The sequence below is a fragment of the Patagioenas fasciata genome, chromosome 18, assembly GCF_037038585.1.
Source record: "Patagioenas fasciata isolate bPatFas1 chromosome 18, bPatFas1.hap1, whole genome shotgun sequence".
In the NCBI taxonomy this organism is placed as follows: Eukaryota; Metazoa; Chordata; class Aves; order Columbiformes; family Columbidae; genus Patagioenas; species Patagioenas fasciata.
In genome coordinates, this window is record NC_092537.1 from 12,645,088 (window position 1) to 12,669,823 (window position 24,736).

General features: G+C 42.2%; 1 protein-coding gene across 1 annotated transcript; it reads left to right on the forward strand.

The window, feature by feature from the left end:
* The first annotated feature begins 5,208 nt into the window (after positions 1-5,208).
* LOC136109517 (myosin-1B-like) lies at positions 5,209-24,422 on the forward strand. Its single transcript, XM_065852245.2, has 39 exons — positions 5,209-5,245; positions 6,148-6,385; positions 6,474-6,617; positions 6,710-6,866; positions 8,265-8,292; positions 8,390-8,510; positions 8,589-8,681; positions 8,795-8,858; positions 8,941-9,039; positions 9,149-9,252; positions 9,329-9,467; positions 10,868-10,986; positions 11,104-11,253; positions 11,859-12,029; positions 12,278-12,584; positions 12,936-13,012; positions 14,249-14,336; positions 14,432-14,549; positions 15,212-15,335; positions 15,421-15,557; positions 15,650-15,905; positions 16,850-17,092; positions 17,186-17,362; positions 17,448-17,593; positions 17,683-17,773; positions 17,861-18,250; positions 18,372-18,498; positions 18,709-18,827; positions 19,110-19,306; positions 19,724-19,907; positions 19,994-20,159; positions 20,332-20,456; positions 21,118-21,426; positions 21,561-21,764; positions 22,746-22,871; positions 22,967-23,137; positions 23,224-23,328; positions 23,569-23,664; positions 24,169-24,422. The coding sequence occupies exons 2-39, from the start codon at positions 6,182-6,184 to the stop codon at positions 24,319-24,321; spliced, it is 5,829 nt and encodes a 1,942-aa protein (XP_065708317.1). The 5' UTR covers positions 5,209-5,245; positions 6,148-6,181; the 3' UTR covers positions 24,322-24,422.
* Positions 24,423-24,736: the final 314 nt, after the last annotated feature.

Here is a 24,736-nt window from a genome sequence, read left to right on the forward strand (position 1 = left end):
CCAATTTCCCTGTTACTGAACATGAAGTGTTTCCTTAGAGTTTTCCAGCTTTAGTTTGAAAATTCCTGAATCCTGTATTGCTTTGTCCTAGTCTGTTTTTACAAATAATTAGTATATAAGGAAATACTTGGAAGTGCACTCTGACCTTGGTGTTCCCTCTGCTCTTTCTCACTTCTTCTGATCTCACCTCCTATCTCTTTCTGACATTTACTACACATTTAATAATGTATTTCCATACCAGCACTGCCAACTTCACTGTTGGGCTCAGCTGTGTCCTGTGGTTGTATCCATTGCAGGGCTGGCTGGAATTGTGTCCAGTAGGGAGGCAGCTCCTCGTCTTTTCTCACAGAGGCCATTCCTGCAACCCCTGCTACCAAAAACTTGCCACAGACTCCAAATACATAGAGGTAAGTCACTTACCGCTGTGGGTTTTTTTGGTTTTGCTTTTTCTTTTTGTGGTTTTGTTTGTTTGTTTGCTTGCTGGTTGGTTGGGTTTTTTTGTTGTTGTCATTGGAGCAGAAAATGTCTCTGCTGTATGTTTGAACAGAGACCAAAACAAGAACCTGGAGAACACAGGTGGCATAAAGTTAACGGGGGTTTTAAACCACTCTGATAGCTACTGGAAGGGCAATAGCAGTCCAGAAGCTCTGTAGGGATTTCTAATAACTTCTTGACATTGGTGGTAAAAGCACTAAGGGAAGATGTTCTGCTGTACCTGATACTTAAAAACTAAGAAGAATTGTATGTGAATGTCAGGGGCAGCTCTGGTTGCAGTGAACACAAAATACTGGGGTTCAGCAGCCTGGGAGGAGGGAAGAAAGCAAATTGCAGGGTAACAGCCCTAGCCTGAGAAGAACAGATTCTCACCTGTTTGGGAATCTACTTGTAAAAATCCCATGGGAGACTATCCTGGAGAGAAGAAGGGTCTAGGAGAGCTATGCAATTTTCAAGCATCACCTCCTCCAAGTTCAAGCTGGTTGATCCTGACATGCGGGAAGTCAGGGAAAAGTGGACGGTGTTTTTCAGTAAGAGGATAGACCACAGCAGCAGATTTTTGAGAGATGTGGGCTGTTTTCATGACTTGAAAACATGACTGGAGACCTCCAAATGTCTTTTATCACCGACACTTCTGTGTTCTATGGAGTTATTCTATTTCTTCTGCAGACAGATGAATTTGGGCAGCAAAAACCTACGAAGTGTCATGAAGAAACTGGCGAAGGAGAAAGGTGAGTTGGAAACTGAGATCAACAGCATGGCCAGTAGCATGAACTCCACCTCTACAATCAATCACAGGGGAAGTAGAACCATTATTCCTTTGTATTTATTAATCCTTTTTCCATCTGCAAATGAAAAAAAAATACACAATCTTTTCCAATACTTGAAAACAGCAAGAAGTGGCTGAAATGCGAGTTGACACTATATCATCCCACTTTAACAAATTATGTAAAAGGTCTTGAGTTTAAAGGGAGCATGAGAATGTCACAAACCTTCAAATTTGTTCAGAAAATTCACAGAATATTAAATTGTATCTTTTTTTGTAATAATAACTTGCTGATTTCATCTTTTCGAGACATTCAAGATTACAGAGATTACTGCAAGAAATAAAAATCCAAATTTGAGGTTATGCTATGGATATCGCCAGATTTTACTTACATTCCACAGATATTTGCATTATTTTGTCTCGCTACTGCCATAACATTTGTTCATTCTCTATTGCACACTTACGTTTTTGTCTGTGGGAAAAAATCAGTGCACCACTGAAATAAGAAGGATGCTTGAGCTTGAAAAATTCCCAAACTGACTTCTGATAGTTGTGCCTTTCCATTCCACCAACTATTTTAGACCCAGAATGTGCTGAGTGTAGAGCAGTGACCTTGTTTAGGAAAGTCTTTATCTGACCATAGCCTTGCTTCTCTAATTGTCTCCTCAGGAACAGGAAATTTTATGTTGAAGACCAGAAAGTTTCCTGGCTGGGACTGAAGACAACTTCTGTGACTGTCTTCTTTTGCTGTGTTCTGACCTGATGCTAACATCGCAGGAGGAATCAGTTGTACTCAGCAGATAGAATGGGGAGCTTTTGGTGGAATGATGCAAAGGAGGAACAGCTCACTTATTGCTCTTTATTCTCTCAGCAGGCTGAGGCTTATGATAGGGGTAAGAAGACCACCTCATCTATTGTACTGCCAAGCGAGGACAAATGTTTGTGCCCTGGCACATCCTCTTTCTGGACAGGTAATGGACAGAACCTCTTTCCAGACTGATTACAGTCTCCCCACTCTCACTTCTCCAAGCTATTATAGATGCCACAAGAACTCAGGCCTCCAGGATGGCTTTGGGGCCTGACGATGTACTCACCGCAGGAAGAATATGTGTGAGGTGCTGTTTCCTGAACTAGGCAAATGAAAGCCATGTGTTGCAGAACATGGTCCTTTATTACCAGGTTTCTAGCAAGGGAAGTTAAAGACATGGGGAATAGAATAAGAAGTCATCTGTCATTCCATCTCGAATCTGTTGCCTTGCCAGATGATTTCCATTACTCGAGGAGGTGAAACAAAATACCAGATGTCAAACTGACAGAGATGATGATATACTGTAAGTGTGATCTTTGAACCAGTGTACTGGAATCCAAGCCATCCTCTTTAATTAACATGTGAAGAGGCCTCAAGAAGGAAGCTGAAATATAAAGAGTAATTTTGCAGCTATTGTTAGATGCATAAACACAGTAATGACTGTAAAAGTGGGTATTATCAGGGCTGCAGAGAGCATTAATCAGAATTAAAAGCACGAGAGGTTTCTTAGAGCTGTATGGATTTCAGCTGCTAAGCTTTCAGTTCCTGCACACTTGGAAGTCACTATGTCAACAGACAGAGATAAGTTTATCAAAAAACTACATTCAACTTGGAGATGATTTCATGTGTCATCAAAAGAACAGTCAAGTTTGTTAAACAATTATATAATGCATTAGAAGAAGAAGGGAAAATCTATCCTTTCTCTCCCTTTACACTGTTTTGCATGCTAGAGCGTAAGACCTTTTCATTTTCTTCAGTGACATTTCTACAAATACTTAATACTATTTTTCAAACAGAAACTATAAAATCTCTACATGTATTGTTCAGAAAGACATTGGCAACCTCATAAAAAATAGCTGATCTCAGATATTTCAGTTGTACATGCAGTGTTGGCAAACAATGAATTGAGATCAACCTCTCTGACTCTTCTTACAATGCTTTACCTTCCAGACATTTGATGGAGAGCATAAACCTTCAGAATATAGTACAGAATCACAGCACCTCATCCTCACTCCATAGAAGAGCTTCAAATAGGACTTCATACATAACTCTTTGCAAAGAAAATGACAGCTCTGCAGGACCAAGAAGGTATTCCCAGACACCTCATGAGCCTCGAACTTTTATTATTTAGAGAAGCTAGATTGTTCTACTTGTGACTTTTTCCCCCTACACCCTTCCCACAAGATACGACACAGATTTTCTGCTGACTGATGCATATCTGTAGCGCTAGAGGATATGGCCACACCACATTCCTTAAAGTGACCGTATCCTTAAGATTCCCAATGAATTGCTAAAAGCCATGTGAGTAGCTTTTTTTTATCCTCAATTACTTAATACATCTCTTCCCAGGTTTACCTAATATTCACCTTCACTGAAAACCGTCATGCTTAATTTAAAAACTATCTGCACAACTAGAACTATTTGTACATAAACATGTCTGTCTCAAGACAAAATGCATTGTCAGTGATGTGTCAGAACAAGCCAAGTGTTCTTCTCCTCTATGCAAACAGGATCCAAAACCTTCATGAATTTTGCTAAAACTAATGATTCTTTTCTTTTTCGTTTGCTTTAGAAATGACATGGCATTTAAAGATTAAGAAAAAACTTTCTTCTTGATCTAGATTTGCATTCTTAGGGTGAGGTTTAGGTAACTTTTGTTAATACATTCTGTTGAACAAGACCTCTGGTAGAATAATTCCACCTAGAATATCTAGGTTTGGCACTGGAATGCTATGGGGAGAAAAAAATCACATCTACATCCACAGGTTAGATGTGTCAAGACCTGGAGCATCCCAGGAGTTCTCAAAATTTCTGTGAACTTGTTGCTTGTGCTTGGGAAGGCTGGAGGAGGTGTGTTTGTGATCTAAACCCCATTCTTGCATTTGGCAACTATAACCACTGTCCAAAGTCTCTACAGTAGCAGCAAATTGGTGAGTTAAAACTGCCAATAAGTCTAAAAGATGAAAGATGCAAAATGGCAGCAGTCACTGCTAATCTGACCCTACTGAAACTTCTGCCAGACATGTACGAGCAAAGCAGCCCAGCCAGATATGAAAAACAGCAAAACCATACTTTTAAAATCCAATTTCAAATTGTAGAAAATAGGTAATTGTTCAGAAGAAGGTAAAAGATGTGATTGAATATATGAATCAAGATAGATAAACCTTGGTTCTTCTCTGATCTTTTGAAAGTAGCCAGCAAAAGCTACGGAGTTGTAAACAGGTTCAGTAATGCAAGAATGATGTGGTTGTCCAAACTTTATAATTTGACTATACTAGATTGTTCCTATTGTTTATTTCCAGAATATTTCAAAATAGAATGTCCTCAAAGCTCTTTGTAATAGCAATCCTTCTCACTGCTGCTGAGTGCTGAGACACACAAATCTTATATGTCAAACAGCAATTCAGAGTCAGGAGAAGAGAAGCCAACCGTTCCAAGACCTGGTGTCCTGCTCTATTTGCTGGGCAGCACTTCCTCCTTTCAGATTCCTAGTCAAAATATTTATAGGAGATTTATTCACATAGCTAGTAAGACTTCAAATATTTCTAAATATATCCACGAGCACGAATGGGAATCATGCACTCGGTCAAGTTTGCCAAACAATGCTTTGCCAAAAATTTTTTGACCTAAGAAAGAGGAGGAGGGAGGTGTATGTGCAGACCAGAACCTATAAAAGTGCTAGTAGGACAAGTCTGTTCTGTCTCCACGGAAAGCTTCAAGGTAAGAGTCTGGAGGGCTGGGTGCTGGCAGAATACCAACTGCACTCCTGCTGCCTGTGGAACTGCTTTCCTCAAAGGACTCTGTATCAACAGGCATTTTCTTTCTGCTTTTGGATCACCAGCATACTTTTGCCCTGTGACATATCCTTGGTATTCTGTGCAAAAATAAGAAGGTGTCATTTCTGTTTTTCAGTATTGACCAGCTTCCAGCCTGAAGGCCAGCTGGTATCACAAGAGGTAAGACTCTGATTTGCCTATTCCATAGAAATAGACCCTCCAAGATTTTGTTTTTATACAGCTGTTTGGGCACTTCCCATATCCCTTTACATCTGTGAATACTAAGGCAGTACAATTCTACCTAGCTGTGCTGTCTGAAACAGCAAATTTCCTTTCATAGCTGGGTTGGACATATTTGTTTGGTACCTCCTGGGAAATAGTTGGCTCTTACCACACAGAACCATCAACAGGAGAGTGCCTGTGAAGAGAAATCCAGGAAAGGGAAGGTGAATGAAGAGCACATAGCTATAGCTAAGATTTTGTCAAATCCCTCTGATTTTTTTATTTTAATTGAAAAGTTTTCCTCTTTAAGTATAAGTTAATCTTAAAGGATCAGCTTGAACTGGAAAAGGCAGAAAAATTTCAGAAGATAAAACTCTGATTTCTGAGGTAAAAGCTTTGCATAGACGATTCACACCTATGCTTCTGCTTACACCACATCTTTTTGTTGTTGCTCCATCTCTTTAGTCAATACAAATTATATGGTCTAAAACATGCAAAAGAGAAAGGATATAAGTGGACTTTCATAATTTTGATATGATGACTTCCCTTGGTATCTCTGCTGCTTTGTATAGAAAAGTTATATAATGTGCTAATCCAATTTTTCTGTGTAGCCTAGTTGAAACACTAGTGGATCCAAAGAACTGAACATGCAAACAGCAATAAGAGAGAGAAGTTAAATCATCTAAATCAAAGGCACCTATTTTCTTTAAGATGTAAATAAATTAAGGGATATCCAGGGTGAAAAGCAGATAAGACAGAGAGGGAGACTGTAAGAATATGCAGAGCAGAGCACTACGGAGTCAGGTGTGTGCTACAAAGGCATTTCTTCCTTCGCTCAGTACTGTGTCTCTCCACTTCAGGCCCGTGCTGTGCTGCACTCAATAAGCTGCAGCCATGTCGTCAGACTCTGAGATGGCGATCTTTGGGGAGGCTGCTCCTTACCTCCGAAAGTCAGAAAAGGAGAGAATTGAGGCCCAGAACAAGCCTTTTGATGCCAAGACATCCGTCTTTGTGGTGCATCCCAAGGAATCCTACGTGAAAAGCACAATCCAGAGTAGGGAATCAGGGAAGGTCACTGTCAAGACTGAAGCTGGAGAGGTGGGTAAAATGCAGGGTTTACAAACAGCATTTAATTCCTACTCTGACATCCGAGCTGACATGCATGTACCTTTCTTTCCTCTGACAGACCCTGACTGTGAAGGAAGATCAAATCTTCTCCATGAACCCTCCCAAGTATGATAAGATCGAGGACATGGCCATGATGACCCACCTCCACGAACCCGCTGTGCTGTACAACCTCAAAGAGCGTTATGCAGCCTGGATGATCTACGTAAGCACCAGCAGCAGTCTTCCTTTGGGGAGCGGGGAGAACTGCTCTGCCAGGCTCAGGGGAAGGCAACGTGCTGTGTCCTTTCCTCGCAGACCTACTCGGGTCTCTTCTGCGTCACCGTCAACCCCTACAAGTGGCTGCCGGTGTACAACCCGGAGGTGGTGTTGGCCTACAGAGGCAAGAAGCGCCAGGAGGCCCCTCCACACATCTTCTCCATCTCTGACAACGCCTATCAGTTCATGCTGACTGGTGAGTGGCTCCATCTGTCTCAGAAGGACAGTACCATGAATTTCTTGGAAGGGATACTCTGTCCCAGTAGTAGGAGTAGACTTTTTCAAAGCTTTCATGGTTCTGATGCATACGTACTACTGTGTGTTTTACAATCATCATACCATTGTTTCTAGTCTTTTAAATGAAAGATATTCCTGCAGTCAGTGAGGTATTGTGGCATTTTTCTTGTTTAAGCTCATGCTAACAGGCTGTCAGCATGATTCTATCAAAAAGACATTTTAAAAGTAATCACAGAGTTTCCTTAATAAATATGCTGACATTTCCTTAACACATCATTAGAGTTTTATTTCAGTCATAGTATTAATGACTGCTAATTTTAAAATTAGTTTCTCATGTTAATATTTCTAAAAAGAAAGTATATTACCACAGATAGTTAGTGTATCACGAAAAACATTAAGTCAAATGGATCAGATGAAGCAAGAAAGATAATTATGTTTTTAATGAAATAGTGAAAGTGAACAGAGTAAGAGATGGATATGTGATGTGAAAATTCTGACTAATGATGTGAAGTTAACTAATCAACGGCCTACAGGAAACATCAGTATCACATAAGTTCAGATTTGTCTTGATAAAACCATGACATGAAAAAATGAAACAGAATTATATGTTGCTGCTAGTTTTGTTTCCATATTTTCGTATTGTTGTCATATGCAGGGATGGGAGTTGGACTCAACTATTGTTGTCAGTCGCTTCCAACTCAGGACATTTTATGATTCTATGATTCAGTCTTCCCCTAGTTTGGACCAATATTGGGGATTGCCCTGACCTAGGTGCAGGACCTCGCACTTGGCCCTGTTGGGCTCCATGTTGTTCACATGACACATTCCTCAAGCCTGTTGAAGTGCCTCTGGATGGCATCCCTTCCCTCTAGGATATCAACCACACTGCTCACCTTGGTGTCATCTACAAACTTGATCAGGGAGCACTCAATCCCACTATTTAATTAATCCCACTACTTAATTTATCCCACTGTTTAATTAATACCTCATTAATGGTGGTATTGGTCCCAGGAGAAACCCTTGAGGGATAACTCTAATTAACCATTTGGGCATTGAGACTGTGACTGTAACACTTCGGATGCCGCCAGTCAGTCAATTTCTTATCCATCTAAGAGTACACCCATGAAACCCATAACTCTCTAAATAAGAGGCAACGATGTTCTGAGTGTGTTTATACATAAGAACATGGTGCAAATTGCTTTGAAAAAATTTGAAATTGAAAAAAAAATATTAGGAGCTAACAAAGGAAAAAAAAATGCAGAATTTTTTCTTGTCATAACTTATATTTACTGCATTAATTTGAAGTCTTTTTGTGTTCTTCATTTACGAAGTCTATTTGTTTCTGTCTCATTCACAGATCGCGAGAACCAGTCGATCCTGATCACGTACGTACACTCCCTGCTGGGTCCCCGCGGGGCTGCCCGGTGCCAGGGGATCTCCTGCCTGACCACACGCTCTCTGCTTCTCTCTTTGCTTTGACAGCGGAGAATCTGGCGCAGGGAAGACTGTGAACACAAAGCGTGTCATCCAGTACTTTGCAACAATTGCAGCCAGTGGAGACAAGAAGAAGGAAGAGCAGCCTCAACCATCAGGCAAAATGCAGGTGAGGTCTTGGGGTAGGAGCCTGCAACTAAACAATTTATTTGTGAACAATATCATGACAATAAGATTTGTATTTTAGGGGACGCTTGAGGATCAAATCATCAGCGCCAACCCACTGCTGGAGGCTTTTGGCAATGCCAAGACCGTGAGGAACGACAACTCCTCGCGATTTGTAAGTTGTTGCCTGGGACAAAATTACTTTTTTCGCATCAGCACCCAGACTCACATATTCTTGCAGTCAAGACTGGTAAAAGAGCTCTCAATTTACTTTCCTGCTTCCTTCAGGGTAAATTCATCAGAATCCATTTTGGTGCCACAGGGAAACTGGCTTCAGCTGACATTGAAACATGTAAGTGACTCTCCTGGCCTGGTCCCTCTCCTTCCAGCCTTCCTCAGTTCCTGTGCTAACTCCATACTTCTGCCCTTGCCAGATCTGCTGGAGAAGTCCAGAGTCACTTTCCAGCTCCCGGCAGAAAGAAGCTACCACATCTTCTATCAGATCATGTCCAACAAGAAGCCGGAGCTCATTGGTAGGAAAGATCAGTAATTTCTCTAGACAAAGGCCACGGAGTAACATTGAATTCCTTTACATGCCAATTACATTCATTTGATCTGTATGTGTTGGGTCCTTCTTTTCAGAGATGTTACTGATCACCACCAACCCATATGACTATCAGTATGTGAGTCAAGGTGAGATCACGGTGCCCAGCATTAACGACCAGGAAGAGCTGATGGCCACAGATGTAAGTAACACACTTTTCCTAGGCTGACTCTGGCCTTTAACAGGCATGGTACTTACTCTAGTGGTTCTTTTGCTAGAGTGCCATTGACATCCTGGGCTTCACTCCTGATGAGAAAACAGCCATTTACAAGCTGACGGGGGCTGTCATGCACTACGGCAACCTGAAGTTCAAGCAGAAGCAGCGTGAGGAGCAGGCAGAGCCAGATGGCACAGAAGGTACAACATCAGTTAATACTGCAGCTGTGGTTTATATGTTCTACATTTCCTGTAGAGTCTTGGCAAGTCTCTGCGACTTTTGTTTGAAAAATAGTCATCCAAGATATGTCCATCGTATTTGTCTTGCCCAATGTGGTTCAAAGGTGCATTCCTGTAGAAGTTTGTGGAAATACTTCCCTGAGACTAGAGTAATTTGCATATGTCATAAACACATACTATTAATGTTGGGTTTTTTTTCTTGAGTTTTGTGTGTGTGTGTGATTTGGAGTTTTTTTAGGGAGTGTTAAGGCATAAATGAATATAAATGCAAGGAATACAATAGCAATTAATCTGGTAATGGTTAATAGTTATAGTAGAACAGGCTACAAAGACTAGCTGTAACTTTATATAAGTGATGATATTTTGCTGACCAAATCTTGGAAACATTCAGAGCAGGTTACACAGCACTGATTTCATTTAAACCAGTTCTGTTTCACAGACACTATAATCCTCTTCTGAGGATAACTCTGAAGCTATGAACAAATTTCTCAATGTGGCAGTGTCATATTTTATTTTGCTAGTTTAAATTCCTTATAAAGCTGGGAGAAGGCTATGACACTTCATCCTCTCCACCTCCTGTGGACTCCATTTATTGTGCTGTCTTTCTTTATCTACTTTTGCAAACACTGAGGAAAACCTGCAATGTATTTTGACATTACACTATCCTTACTCATTAGAAATTTTTCCTGACAACATTTCAGACTGTTAGAACTTGTCCAATATTTATGCAGTGATCTGCTATACTTTTTTATCATGATTTCAAACTAATTGTATAAGAATTCTTGAACAAATAATTTTACATACTGTGCCTGCTGGTGGAGTCTGAATTCAATAGTAAAAGCGACAGCAGAAGGTAAGGTGCCAAATTTTTATTGAGGATGCACTTCTAAAAATAACCCTTCATCTCCTATGTTTAGCTGTAGATTCATAAAGGCATAATTGACACTTGTTTTGTGCTCTCTTGAGCATTATGTCTTTAAAGTTACCCTATCACTAGTCACTGAAACAAATTGCACTGTATTTGCTTCTGAGAGGATCTGTGATTGCCTGCACTTTGGTCCTCATCCCAGACTTACCTTTGCTTCTTCATTTTCAGTACTTGTTATTGAGAAGTCTACCCACCTAAATGTCTCATTACTGATTTTTCATTCCAAATTCAATATTAACTAAGAATAGGTGAAGAAAAAAGAGGCAATATACATGTACCATAATTACTAGAGAATATTAACTATGATAAATTAGAAATACATTATTTTTTCATCTTAACTGATTGTTTTATCTTTACTAGAATTTACTTTTAATTCTCGTTTTAAATAACATTGTTTGCTGGTACCTTAACAACTCACTTTTTTGGTCTTTAGTTGCTGACAAGGCCGCCTACCTGATGGGTCTGAACTCAGCAGACCTGCTCAAGGCCCTCTGCTACCCCCGAGTCAAGGTTGGGAATGAATATGTGACCAAGGGTCAAACTGTGCAGCAGGTAACAAAAATGCCTGTTTTGTTGACAAACCTTCTAGGCTTCCTCTTTTGCTCTGCATGATACCTACAAGACTTCTGGTTTTTTTTTGTTGTTTTTGTTTGTTTGTTTTTGGTTTAGGTATACAATTCAGTAGGTGCTCTGGCAAAGGCCGTGTTTGAGAAGATGTTCTTGTGGATGGTTATTCGCATCAACCAACAGCTGGATACCAAGCAGCCCAGACAGTACTTCATTGGTGTCCTGGACATTGCTGGCTTTGAGATCTTTGATGTAAGAAGAGTGTTTTATTACAACACTTTCAGAAGTAACTAAAGTGGTGCCTTTTTTTTTTTCTTTCCAGAAATTATTTGATCCTTTCAGATTGTATCTAAAGTATAATGATTTGCACAGGATTTTAATTTTGAATAGATTTTTGTGTTTCACATATGCCAATGGAAATCCATAAATGCAGGGGGTTTTGACTGATCCGAAACAGTAGACTAACATGGCATGTGGTACCTAATGTAGAGAGAGCAGTTCCATAGACATAATTGGTGCTTTGAAGGCTTGGGACATACTCTGAAATCAGCATTTGGAAATGCTGAACAAACTGCTGTGCTGTGGACTGTCCCGTGACTGAATCATCCCAGTCTAGTACATATAAAAACGGGCAAGTCTTAATTATTAATGTGGCCTAAGCTTCTAGGGGTCATAAACATATGGATAAATTTTAGCTTGACAAAGGAGACACACTGACAGAAGTTACAAACTCCTGGCTGAGCAAAGCAGGAACACTCTCCTATCCTCCTGTAGTTTGGTACAAAAAGCCAGCACTGTTTTTTACCTGTAGCTTTCTAAATTAACATTAATAATAACCTCTATTTGTAATACTGCAGTTCAACAGCCTGGAGCAGCTGTGCATCAACTTCACCAATGAGAAACTGCAACAGTTTTTCAACCACCACATGTTCGTGCTGGAGCAGGAGGAGTACAAGAAAGAAGGAATTGAATGGGAGTTCATTGACTTTGGGATGGACCTGGCTGCCTGCATTGAGCTCATTGAGAAGGTATTTGTGCAATTCACAATGTCTAATATTTTCAGAAATGTATTAATTTTTTGTATATTTATAAATGTAGCTTGAAAGGGTAATTGTGATATTGTAAATACATAAGTTTAGAATATTTTACAATTTTCTCTGCTGAGCGTAAGTATAATTCCTGAGGCTGTTAATGTTGTTCCACTTAGGAAGCTATATCTTTATCTGTCATTCTTTCTGCCTTTTCACTTCTTCTTCCTTCATTCTGTTTCTCCCAGCCCATGGGCATCTTCTCCATCCTGGAAGAGGAGTGCATGTTCCCCAAGGCAACTGACACCTCTTTCAAGAACAAGCTCTATGACCAGCATCTGGGCAAGTCCAACAACTTCCAGAAGCCCAAACCTGCCAAAGGCAAGGCTGAGGCTCACTTCTCCCTGGTGCACTACGCTGGCACCGTGGACTACAACATCACTGGTTGGCTTGATAAAAACAAGGACCCCCTGAATGAAACTGTTGTGGGGCTGTACCAGAAATCATCCTTGAAGACACTGGCCTTACTCTTTGCTGCTGCTCCAGGAGAGGCAGGTAAGTTCTGTGAAATTAATATTTTCATTTTTATTTAATCACTCTACCAGAGCCATGAATATCAGCTAGAGTGTTCTAAAGAAACTACATATTGTGTAAAGTCTCCAATAGTTTGAATGTATTCATAAAGGAATCAATCAAATGTATTTCAGGTCTTCCACTCAGCCATCGTAATCTCTTTATTTATCATGCAGCTTTGGTTTATCATACACCTTTGGCCCTGTGTTCTTTCAGATTGAGTGATGACTCTGTTTCCCACTGCATCCATGATTGATGCATATGAACAAGCTTCTTGCAGTGTCATAGAAAAAAATTTCCAATTCAAACCCATGTTTTTTTGGTGTTCTTCAGAGGGTGGTGGTGGTGGTGGCAAGAAGGGAGGCAAGAAGAAGGGGTCTTCTTTCCAGACTGTGTCAGCTCTTTTCAGGGTAAGTACCAAAGTCATTGTCTCTCTCTTTTTTTTTTTTTTAGTTTAAGACTGTGAAACCTCACAGTACCTCCAACAAAGCCATTTTACTGCAACCTATTAACATTATTCCGCATAAAGAGCAACTCTTCAGTTATTCATGAAAGAGCTGACTGCAAGTCAGCTGAGGTCAGCTGAGGAAGATACATGTTGATGCTGGAAAAAGTGCTTGGGTCAGGCTACAGTTTCATTGACTCATGAGTTGGCAGGTTCAAGTTCTTTCTCCTCTCCCTCTGCCTTGGGGAGACAATGGTGGATCTGGCTGCCTTCCTCAGGGAAACTCAAGTCTGGGTCAGCACATACGAATGTGTGTGCATTTGCACATGGTAATACAGAACTCATATAACACATACTTGTTTGCACAAGTATACATATGAAGACAAGGCAATAGGGAAATGCCAAAGCCAGTTACCTTTCCATCATTGGACAGAGCTTTGGAAACACTCTTGTTTGAGCACCAGTGCTCATCTAGCTACTGTGTGGCATCCTGAACAGATTTTCACGTGAAAGAATTATTTGTTTGAGTAGCTTTGCCCCTGCTACAAGCCAGGGCCAGACCGAGAAATATTAGGACCTAGCTAGCAAAAGTGATTGCTAAAATCAGACGCAGTTCATGAGTTTGATTTTAAAAACACCTCTAGAAAGGAGCGCTGTAGGACCTACCACTCATGCTTTTTCTCTATGAGTTGTGACTTCATTCTCACTGAACAGGGAGTCTTTCTTGTCTTCCTCTGCCCAACCTTTTTCAAATATAACTTCACAAGTAGCTCCTAATGCCATTAAGCTGCTCTTCCAGAGTCTTATCTGCAAACTTGGTCCTTACCAGTCTTCCCTTTCATCCTATTTTTGGTTTTGTTTTTGTTTCCATCAGCAGCCAGTGTCTTCCATAGGGTGAAAATCTGGTGATTACAAAGAATCATCTTTCACTCATGTGTATGCCTTTTGTCATGGACTTCTGGTCACCATTCTCCATAGGTGTCCTGTCTGAGTGAATATATCCCTCAGTCTCATGGAAACATATGACACAGTTTTGTGTCTTTTATCCTCAAGACTTAAAGGCAAAAGAAAACACAAATTAGGATGGCTATAGGTGCAAATAATAAATTCATTATTACTTTCCAACACTTTTTGCACATCTGACAGTATAACTGCAGAGGTACCATTTGTTAATGAAAAATCTTTTCTCATGATCCCACAGGAGAATCTAAACAAGCTGATGACCAATCTACGGAGCACTCACCCCCATTTTGTGCGCTGTATCATCCCCAATGAAACAAAAACACCTGGTAAGAACATCTGGTAGAGAGAAACCATAGTGTGAAGCAGCCATTATCCTCTATGCCTTATCATGAGATATCACATAATTGTCTTATTTGCCTAGGTGCCATGGAGCATGAACTGGTGCTACACCAGCTGCGCTGTAACGGTGTGCTGGAGGGGATCAGAATTTGCAGGAAGGGATTCCCCAGCAGAATCCTCTATGCTGACTTCAAACAGAGGTCATCCTTCTTTCTGCTCTCCATTCTGTCTTTCCTGCATAAGTTGTACATCTTGACTATTTTAGCATTTGTGGTTATTTTTAAGTGCCAACTCTATCTGATTATAATGAAAAGGGAGGAGCAATGTTGGAATGTTGAGAAATCAAGAGGTAATTGAGTTGTTCTCACTGATTGCTGGTCATCGCAGAACTGAACTTTGCCAGTGTCTCTGAGTACAGAAGCACAATAGATACACAAGCCAGTGACTGCAAGATTTAAAAATGCAGATTGGGATGTGGCTACAACATATTCCCAGGCAAAAATGGGTAACTCTATGAGTGCTCTGCCCATTGCATCAGCTGTAAGTTTCAAGGGAAGATGTTTTCCTCCTGTGCACATAGAAGCAATTTTCTACAGTATAGTTGTGAAAACAATATAAGACTGAAATGGCTGGAGACCAGTGCCCTCTTTTCATCTATGACTGATCACTTAAAGACAGTAAAAGTTTCCTATTTATATTTTTTAACCAAATTAGCACTTCATTATAACTGTATCTCTAAACAAGAAGTGAAATTCCAACTTGCTCAGCCTTATTCTGATGCAAAGACTGCTATTAATTTCAGTAAAGAGTATAACCTTGTGACTTGAGATTGCCTTCATTCATAGTTCCTCTCATTCTGCAGATACAAGGTGCTTAATGCCAGCGCCATCCCAGAGGGACAGTTCATCGATAGCAAGAAGGCTTCTGAGAAGCTTCTTGGGTCAATCGATGTGGACCACACCCAGTACAAATTTGGCCACACCAAGGTACAAACCCCTCTTGTTTCACCCCCTGTGTACCTGTGCTTTGCTCTTCCTGACAATGATGTGCTGCAACATTCCCTTTCTCAAGGTGTTCTTCAAAGCTGGGCTGCTGGGACTCCTGGAGGAGATGAGGGATGAGAAGCTGGCACAGCTCATCACCCGCACACAGGCCAGGTGCAGGGGCTTCCTGATGAGAGTGGAGTTCCAGAGAATGATGGAGAGGAGGTACATCTTCAGTTAATGTCACTGTACTTGAGGGAAAGTGTTGACACTTGTCATACTGAAAATATTCAATGTATATTTTAATTATGCTTCAGGGAGTCCATCTTCTGCATCCAGTACAATGTTCGGTCCTTCATGAATGTGAAGCACTGGCCTTGGATGAAGTTGTTCTTCAAGATCAAGCCCTTGCTGAAGAGCGCAGAATCTGAGAAGGAGATGGCCAACATGAAGGAAGAGTTTGAGAAAACCAAGGAAGAGCTTGCAAAGTCTGAGGCAAAGAGGAAGGAGCTGGAGGAGAAAATGGTTTCTTTGCTGCAGGAGAAAAATGATTTGCAGCTCCAAGTGCAAGCTGTAAGTGTTGTTAGTCACCTCCAGGAGAAAATAAGTAAGGTCTAAATCCTGTCTCATAGTATGGAACACTCACACTGAACACTGAATTGCCCAAGAAAATATTTTACTCTGAATCACTAAATCTATAATTCAGATCCTTCAGTGCCAACATTGAAGTATGAGGTTCTGATTTGGGAACGACTTTTAAGTCTCTATGTCTACAGACATGTTTCTCCATGGAAGCTTATAATATAAGGTTCAGCTTTAGTCAATAGACATATAATGTATACAGCTAATCAACCTTAGAGAGCAATTCAGTTGGCATTGGTTTTAATCAGTTTCCTAAATTGAAGAGCATTATGGCATCTCTTATGATACATGGTATCTCACCTTTCCTCCTGCAGCTACTGTTCCAGGAAGACACAAATACCTTCAACAATTGAACCTATGTGTGTTCAGTGTCCTTTGGCAGATCAAAAGATTTGGCAGAATTTATGCAATGCTATTGTGTCTTTAAGTGCCGACTTCATGGCTTCAAAGTAAAGTCAGGTTCAAATGGAAACCACTGATTGCATCAGAATATGTACCAATTTATCTTGAACAAAGATGAATTCTAAGTCAGCCTTGCCAAGAAAAGATTTTCCAGAGATAAAATTAAAAAGTTCTGTGCACATTTATATTCAGTTATTGACTTTCAGGAAAGGTAATAAAAAACCTTAGTTAAAAAAACATTTTCAGATATTTAGACAACTTATTTATAATAACAGAAAGACAGAATACTTGATGGGACTAAAAAAAGAAAAGAATAAAAACCTACTATGGTTTACAAGAGGTCTGCAAAAATCATTTGCACAACAACAGAAATAATAATTCCATGTTTTCCTTTCTGCATCCGGAAATACCTTTTTTCTATCCAGCTTTTGCTAAAATTTGAGATTACAGAAAACCTTATATTTCTCTAACAGGAAGCTGATGCTCTAGCTGATGCCGAGGAAAGATGTGACCAGCTCATCAAAACCAAAATCCAGCTGGAAGCCAAAATTAAGGAGGTGACTGAAAGGGCTGAAGATGAGGAAGAAATTAATGCTGAGCTGACAGCCAAGAAGAGGAAACTGGAGGATGAATGTTCAGAGCTGAAGAAAGACATTGATGACCTTGAGCTAACACTGGCCAAGGTTGAGAAGGAAAAACATGCCACTGAAAACAAGGTAAGAGGCAGAACCTGTCACTCATGCTCCAGAAAAGAGGACCCTGCTGTTACAGCATTTCCTTTATTGACACTTGCTGCCTCCTTCTCAAAGGTGAAAAACCTGACAGAGGAGATGGCAGTGCTGGACGAAACCATTGCCAAGCTGACAAAGGAGAAGAAAGCCCTCCAAGAGGCCCACCAGCAGACACTGGATGACCTGCAGGCAGAAGAGGACAAAGTCAATACACTGACCAAAGCCAAGACCAAGCTGGAGCAGCAAGTGGATGATGTGAGCACATGGCCATCCAGCAAGAACAGGACAGGTATGGAGTTAGACCTGACCGATCGAGAGCTGAGGGTCTTGTTCTTTTTAGCTGGAAGGGTCCCTGGAGCAAGAGAAGAAGCTGCGCATGGACCTTGAGAGAGCTAAGAGGAAACTGGAAGGAGACCTGAAGCTGTCCCATGACAACATAATGGACTTGGAAAATGACAAGCAGCAGCTGGATGAGAAACTGAAGAAGTAAGTGTGGTTGTGACACACCTGAGTGCTGGGCTGGTCACACTTGCCTTTTTTCCCTGATCTCTAACATGGTTTGATTTTTCCCACAGGAAAGACTTTGAAATCAGTCAGATCCAGAGCAAAATCGAGGATGAGCAAGCCCTGGGCATGCAATTACAGAAGAAGATCAAGGAGCTTCAGGCAAATCTCTGTTCCTTCCCCTCCCTCTCCCAGTCTCAGGTCAGGTAGAAGGAGGCCCAGGTCTGAAGGGTCCCTAATGTTCCACAGGCCCGTATTGAGGAACTGGAGGAGGAAATTGAGGCCGAGCGAACCTCTCGGGCAAAAGCCGAGAAGCATCGGGCTGACCTCTCCAGGGAGCTGGAGGAGATCAGCGAGCGCCTGGAAGAAGCAGGAGGGGCTACAGCAGCTCAGATCGATATGAACAAGAAGCGCGAGGCAGAGTTTCAGAAGATGCGTCGCGACCTGGAAGAGGCCACGCTGCAGCACGAAGCCACGGCTGCCGCCCTGCGCAAGAAGCACGCGGACAGCACAGCTGAGCTTGGGGAGCAGATCGACAACCTGCAGCGAGTGAAGCAGAAGCTGGAGAAGGAGAAGAGCGAGCTGAAGATGGAGATTGATGACTTGGCCAGTAACATGGAGTCTGTCTCCAAAGCCAAGGTACACAAATACCTTACAGATGTTTCTGCCCCACTGAAATTTTCTACAATGCAACTTCTTGTGCCTGCTGTTTCTGAGAGTGTGAATGGTTAATCCTTCCCCTTCTGTATGTTGACACAAGGCAAGTTTGGAGAAGATGTGCCGCACACTGGAAGATCAGCTAAGTGAGATTAAGACAAAGGAAGAACAACATCAGCGTACGATCAATGACCTCAATGCTCAAAGAGCTCGTCTGCAGACAGAAGCAGGTGAGACATTCACATGCCTGATGTTCAAATGAGTAATGTCAGAGAGTTAATGCAGAAACGAACCTTCTGGGCACATGATCAGTTCAAAATGCCTGGAATGGGGTCATAAACTTCTGAAGTTCTGCTAACTACTTGGATTTAAAGTTCTAAATGTCCACAATACTGTCATCAATGACAATAAAATGTTTGCATATCTGCAAACTTTTCCAGGTGAATATTCACGCCAGGTGGAGGAGAAAGATGCATTGGTTTCTCAGCTGTCAAGAGGCAAGCAGGCATTCACACAACAGATTGAGGAACTCAAGAGGCACTTAGAGGAAGAGATAAAGGTGAGAAGGTTTTGTCATAAATGAATGAAAATACAAAATCACAGAAATCACAGAAGAGAGGGGGAAAATTAACCACTTAGGTAATGCAGTGGGAGACTTATTATACTAGCTTTGCTCCCACTTCCTGCAGTCTATCCATTAATTCTTTTGCAGATTCTCAGAGCTTCATTTCACATTCAGTAGCTTGTCATCACACTCACAGCAGGGTAATCCAGTGTCCATCACCATGAAAGATTCCAATGCACATTTGCATTCAATGTCACACTGCTATTTTTCCCGCAGGCCAAGAACGCCCTGGCCCACGCCCTGCAGTCTGCTCGCCACGACTGTGACTTGCTCCGGGAACAATATGAGGAGGAGCAGGAAACCAAGGGGGAGCTGCAGCGTGCGCTGTCCAAGGCCAACAGCGAAGTGGCCCAGTGGAGAACCAAATACGAGACTGACGCTATTCAGCGCACGGAGGAGCTGGAGGAGGCCAAGTACGTGGGGAAGGTGGGGAACAGTGGCTGACTAATAACAGAGATCTGAGGAGACAACTGTGATATTGTCAGGAATAAGCCAATGTTCTGCTTTGGGGTAGAGATTTTGTCAGGAAGAGAGGAAATATAGCCCAGAGCTGGTATGCATTGGGAACAGCAGAAGCAGCAGAGTTCCTCAGATGCAGAAGAGCAGACAGATGCTTATCAATGCAGAGTGAATAGCAAAGAGTGAAGTGCTGCAGCCCAGGATTCAGACTTAGAAATACAATGGCTGGCTGGGAGAGGATCTACACCCCTGTGTAAATGGGGATCACACACCACCAAGGGGCTAAGTGTGCTCCCGTGAAAAACACACTGGCTGCACACCACAGGCTCCTGTTTCCTCCCTCATCTGGAGCTGTGCTTGTCTCCTGCCAGGAAGAAGCTGGCACAGCGCCTGCAAGATGCAGAGGAACATGTTGAAGCTGTGAATTCCAAATGTGCCTCCCTGGAAAAGACAAAGCAGAGGCTGCAGAATGAAGTGGAGGACCTGATGATTGATGTGGAGCGAACAAATGCTGCCTGCGCAGCTCTGGATAAGAAGCAGAAGAACTTTGACAAGGTCTTTTAGGTTCCAGATGTGGGGCTCCTGTGCAGAGCATCCCCTCCTGATGGCCACATCCAAACTCACACCTGGTTTCTCTTCAGATCCTGGCAGAATGGAAGCAGAAGTATGAGGAGACACAGGCTGAGCTGGAAGCCTCCCAGAAGGAGTCTCGCTCTCTCAGCACGGAGCTCTTTAAGATGAAGAATGCGTATGAGGAGTCCTTGGACCACTTGGAAACGCTGAAGCGGGAGAACAAGAACTTGCAGCGTAAGTGCCTGGCCCTCTGCTCCTGGCAGGGCTTTCTCCCTGTCCAGCACTACGCACCGCTCCACATGGGTCTGTGCCTGCAGGTGGGCAGGGATGTCTGTCACCTTGGTGTGACAGGGCCCTTCCCGTTGTGCTCTGTGCCTGACCATGCCATTGGTGTTTGTTCCCACAGAGGAGATTTCCGACCTCACGGAGCAGATTGCAGAGGGAGGAAAGGCGATTCACGAGCTGGAGAAAGTCAAGAAGCAGGTTGAGCAGGAGAAATCTGAACTCCAAGCCTCCCTGGAGGAAGCTGAGGTACACTCTTCTGTTCTTTGTTTTTTACCTACAGTAGAGTTTAGTGACTTCAGATACTATTTTTGAAATTATATGTATTGATGATTAGGGCCCTAGAGCACCTTTCTTATGAGAAACTGTGTGAGCTGAGTCTGTTCAGCCTGGAGAAGAGAAGCTGAGAGGAGATCTCATCCATTTTTATAAATATCTGAAGGGTGAATGTCACGAGGATGGGACCAAACTCCTTTCAGTGGTGCCCAACAATAGGGGAAACGGGCACAAACTGAAGCATAGGAATATGAGGAAAAGCTGCTTTACTTTGAAGGTGACAGAGCACCTGATCAGGCTGCCCAGAGAGATTGTGGAGTCTCCTTCCCTGGAGACATTCAAGACCCACCTGAACACATTCCCATGCAATCTACCCTAGGTGAACCTCCTTTAGCAGATGGGTTGGAATAGATGACCTCCAGAGGTCCCTTCCAACCCCTACCATTCAGTGATTCTGTGAGAATAAACTCTTGGCACAGGAGCATGGGGTTTTTTGACACCTTTAACTTCCTTCCTACAGTCTCAGACCCCGTGTTGTATGTTATCCTTCAAGAGAAATAGTTCAGGTAAAGTTGCTGACATTATTATTTTCTATGTTGTCACATAAAAAATATTCTAATTTATTCTTGTCCAGGCCTCCCTGGAACATGAAGAGGGGAAGATCCTGCGTCTCCAGCTTGAGCTCAACCAAGTGAAGTCAGAGATTGACAGGAAGATAGCAGAGAAAGATGAGGAGATCGACCAGCTGAAGAGAAACCACCTCCGAGTTGTGGAGTCCATGCAGAGCACCCTGGATGCTGAGATCAGGAGCAGGAATGAAGCCCTGCGGCTGAAGAAGAAGATGGAGGGAGACCTGAATGAAATGGAGATCCAGCTGAGCCATGCCAACCGCGTGGCTGCAGAGGCACAAAAGAACCTGAGAAATGCACAGGGAGTGCTCAAGGTATGGCACAACGGAACAGGTGCTTACTGGTCTCTTATATGTCTAAAAGTTTTTCTGTCGTAAAATCCTGGCAGTTGCATACTGATGAGAAAATAAGAAATATGCCTCACAATGTGTCTTTTCTCTCTTACCAGGATACCCAGATACACTTGGATGATGCTCTCAGGGGACAAGAGGACCTGAAGGAGCAGGTGGCCATGGTGGAGCGCAGAGCAAACCTGTTGCAGGCTGAAGTTGAGGAACTGAGGGCAGCCCTGGAGCAGACAGAGAGGTCAAGGAAGGTGGCTGAGCAGGAGCTTCTGGATGCAAGTGAGCGTGTGCAGCTCCTCCACAGTCAGGTCAGTGTAATAATAATAATAATTATAATTATTATTATAATAATGCTTTTGCTCCATACAATTACCTGAAAGGAGTTTGTAGAAAGGGGGTGCATCTACTTTCCCAAGTAACAAGTGACTGGATGAGTGGAAATAGCCTTAAGTTGCGTCAGGGGAGGTTTAGGTAGGGTATTAGGAACAATTTCTTCCCCAAAGGGCTGTCGGGCATTGGAACAGGCTGCCCAGGGCAGTGGTGAAGTCACCACCCCCGGAGAGGTTGAACAGATGTAGTGATGAAGTTCCTAGGGAAATGGGGTAGTGACTGTGTTAGGCTGAGGGTTGGACTCGATCATCTTAAAGGACTTTTCCAACTAGAACGATTCTATGATTCTGTGATATAAAGTAGCTGAAGACTGGATGAACTGTACCTGTATTTTGTAAAATACATTTAAACTTTCACAGTATGGATAACGAATATGCAATGTGACTTTTTTTAGCTGCATATATTATATTAATTTCACAATGCAGATAACTTAAAAGTGATAAATATGTGAGTAATAGATATGTGAAGTTCTTACTCTAGAACTTAAGTGAGGTCAAGAGCTTTCACATTGACATTGGAGACTGTAAATCAATCTTATGTTGATTATTAAGAAAATAGGAATACAGTAATACTGTCATTAACATCATTTAATGATGTCATTATAAGTATTCTACAGCACCACATAATTTTTTTACTGCCACTAGAAAATGAAAACGAAAGATTACGTCTTTTTCCTTTTGTTGTCTGAGAAACTGTGAGGAAAGACTTTATGGAGGATGTTCTGGAAATACTGATATAGCTTAGAAACTAATGATTACTACCACAATAGTTCCTTTAGAACAGAATCCCATATGACCTGATGGCAGAAAGTATAAAAAAACCCAGCATTTATGCAAAGTTCTTCGTATGATATTGCAAGCTAACAAAACCAAAATTGTGATATTGATGCTCTTCAACAGAACACCAGCTTGATCAATACCAAGAAGAAACTAGAAACAGACATTACCCAAATTCAGAGTGAAATGGAGGAGACGGTCCAGGAAGCCCGCAATGCTGAAGAGAAGGCCAAGAAGGCCATCACAGACGTGAGTCAGGGGCTCCTTTCATTGCTGATGCTGGATGTATTCTCCTTCAAACTGTGTCCAGCCCCCAAATGGACTTGACCCTTTGCTCTCCTCAGGCAGCCATGATGGCAGAAGAGCTGAAGAAGGAGCAGGACACCAGCGCCCACCTGGAGAGGATGAAGAAGAACCTGGACCAGACGGTGAAGGACCTGCAGCACCGTCTGGACGAGGCTGAGCAGTTGGCCCTGAAGGGAGGCAAGAAGCAAATCCAGAAGCTGGAGGCCAGAGTGCGTAGGGCTGCTCTTTGTACATGACTGAACATGTCACATAAGCAGCCATCAGGGAAGCTGCAAAGATGGGCTTGTCCTTGCAGGTGCGGGAGCTGGAAGGGGAGGTTGATGCTGAGCAGAAGCGCAGCGCTGAAGCCGTGAAGGGTGTGCGCAAGTACGAGAGGAGGGTGAAGGAGTTGACCTACCAGGTAAGGCAGGAGGCTTCATTGTGTTGACATACTCTTCTTCCAGGAAGTGCAAATGTTGGCACATTGCCTTCCAGAGGTATTTCTTTCTATACCTCAGTCAGTGACACAGTTAACATCATTTTGACCTCTGTCCACCCAGACAGCAATGCTCTGTAAGGAATGTTACTCCTTGTATTTCACATTTATGGAAATTAGAGAAAGAGGCAAACAATGGTTTTTCTTACTTGCCATTTTCTGTAGTCTGAGGAAGACCGGAAGAACGTTCTCAGGCTCCAAGATCTAGTGGACAAGCTTCAAATGAAAGTGAAGTCCTACAAGAGGCAAGCTGAGGAGGCTGTAAGTACCACTCTGAGCAAGGCCAGATCTCCTTCTGGCGGAGGTGGAATTCTGTGTTAGTGTTTTCTTCTGTCCAACTTTTTGAAACTTTGACTGTTTTGATGTACTTGCTGCTACAAGACAAACGGGAATGTAACAAGAAGAATTGCTGGTTTGGGGAGGAACTGCACTTCCCCAGCACTATTTGTTTTGCTCTAAGCTTCACCTCCCACGTCTATTTCTTTCTTCCTACCATATCCTGGTTGTCAGAAGTAGCTGCTAGTCCATCCGTTCAGGACTCTACCATGAGCTCTGCATAGGCCATGCTGTGTGTAATGTGGTCATTGGCCTTTTTGACACTCTAATGTTCTTTTCTCTTCTGGCACCCTGAGTATCTTCTTACCTTCATTTTGAACCTGCTCTGCTTGCCCAGTTGTAGCATTTAAGTTTTTCTTCACCCAGTTTTCACATACATGAGTGTTGGCACACTGCCTGTTGATTTCACAACTCCCTCTCTCCACACAGGAGGAACTGTCCAATGTCAACCTCTCCAAGTTCCGCAAGATCCAGCACGAGCTGGAGGAAGCCGAGGAGCGGGCTGACATTGCAGAGTCGCAGGTCAACAAGCTCCGAGCGAAGAGCCGGGAGTTTCATAAGAAGGCAGAAGAGGAGGAATGAGGATCCCAAGGCTAAAAAGTGACCTGAGAGATGCATAAAATGTAAATCTCTGTGTTGCTTTCTTCTGTAATTAGAATGTATGTGTAGATAATAAAGACAGTAGAGACCTTTGCGTATGAACAGTGATTAGCGTGCTTTATTTATTTATTCAGCGTTTATTACTTTTAGAGTACATGTACACAGTTCATGTTCACATTTACAAGTATATTAAATACCTATACATTTTTACAGATACATTTTTAAATGCATCAGGAATAATAACAATTTTATGGATTTTCTATTCATCTTGCAAGGAAAAGTATGCCTTTCTTTGATAGACTAAGACTAATCTATTGCAGTTATTTTGATGAAATATTAGGGGAGGAAAAAAAAGCACAGGAGATTCCTGTAGTGTTGTTGTGGGGTCTTTTAATAT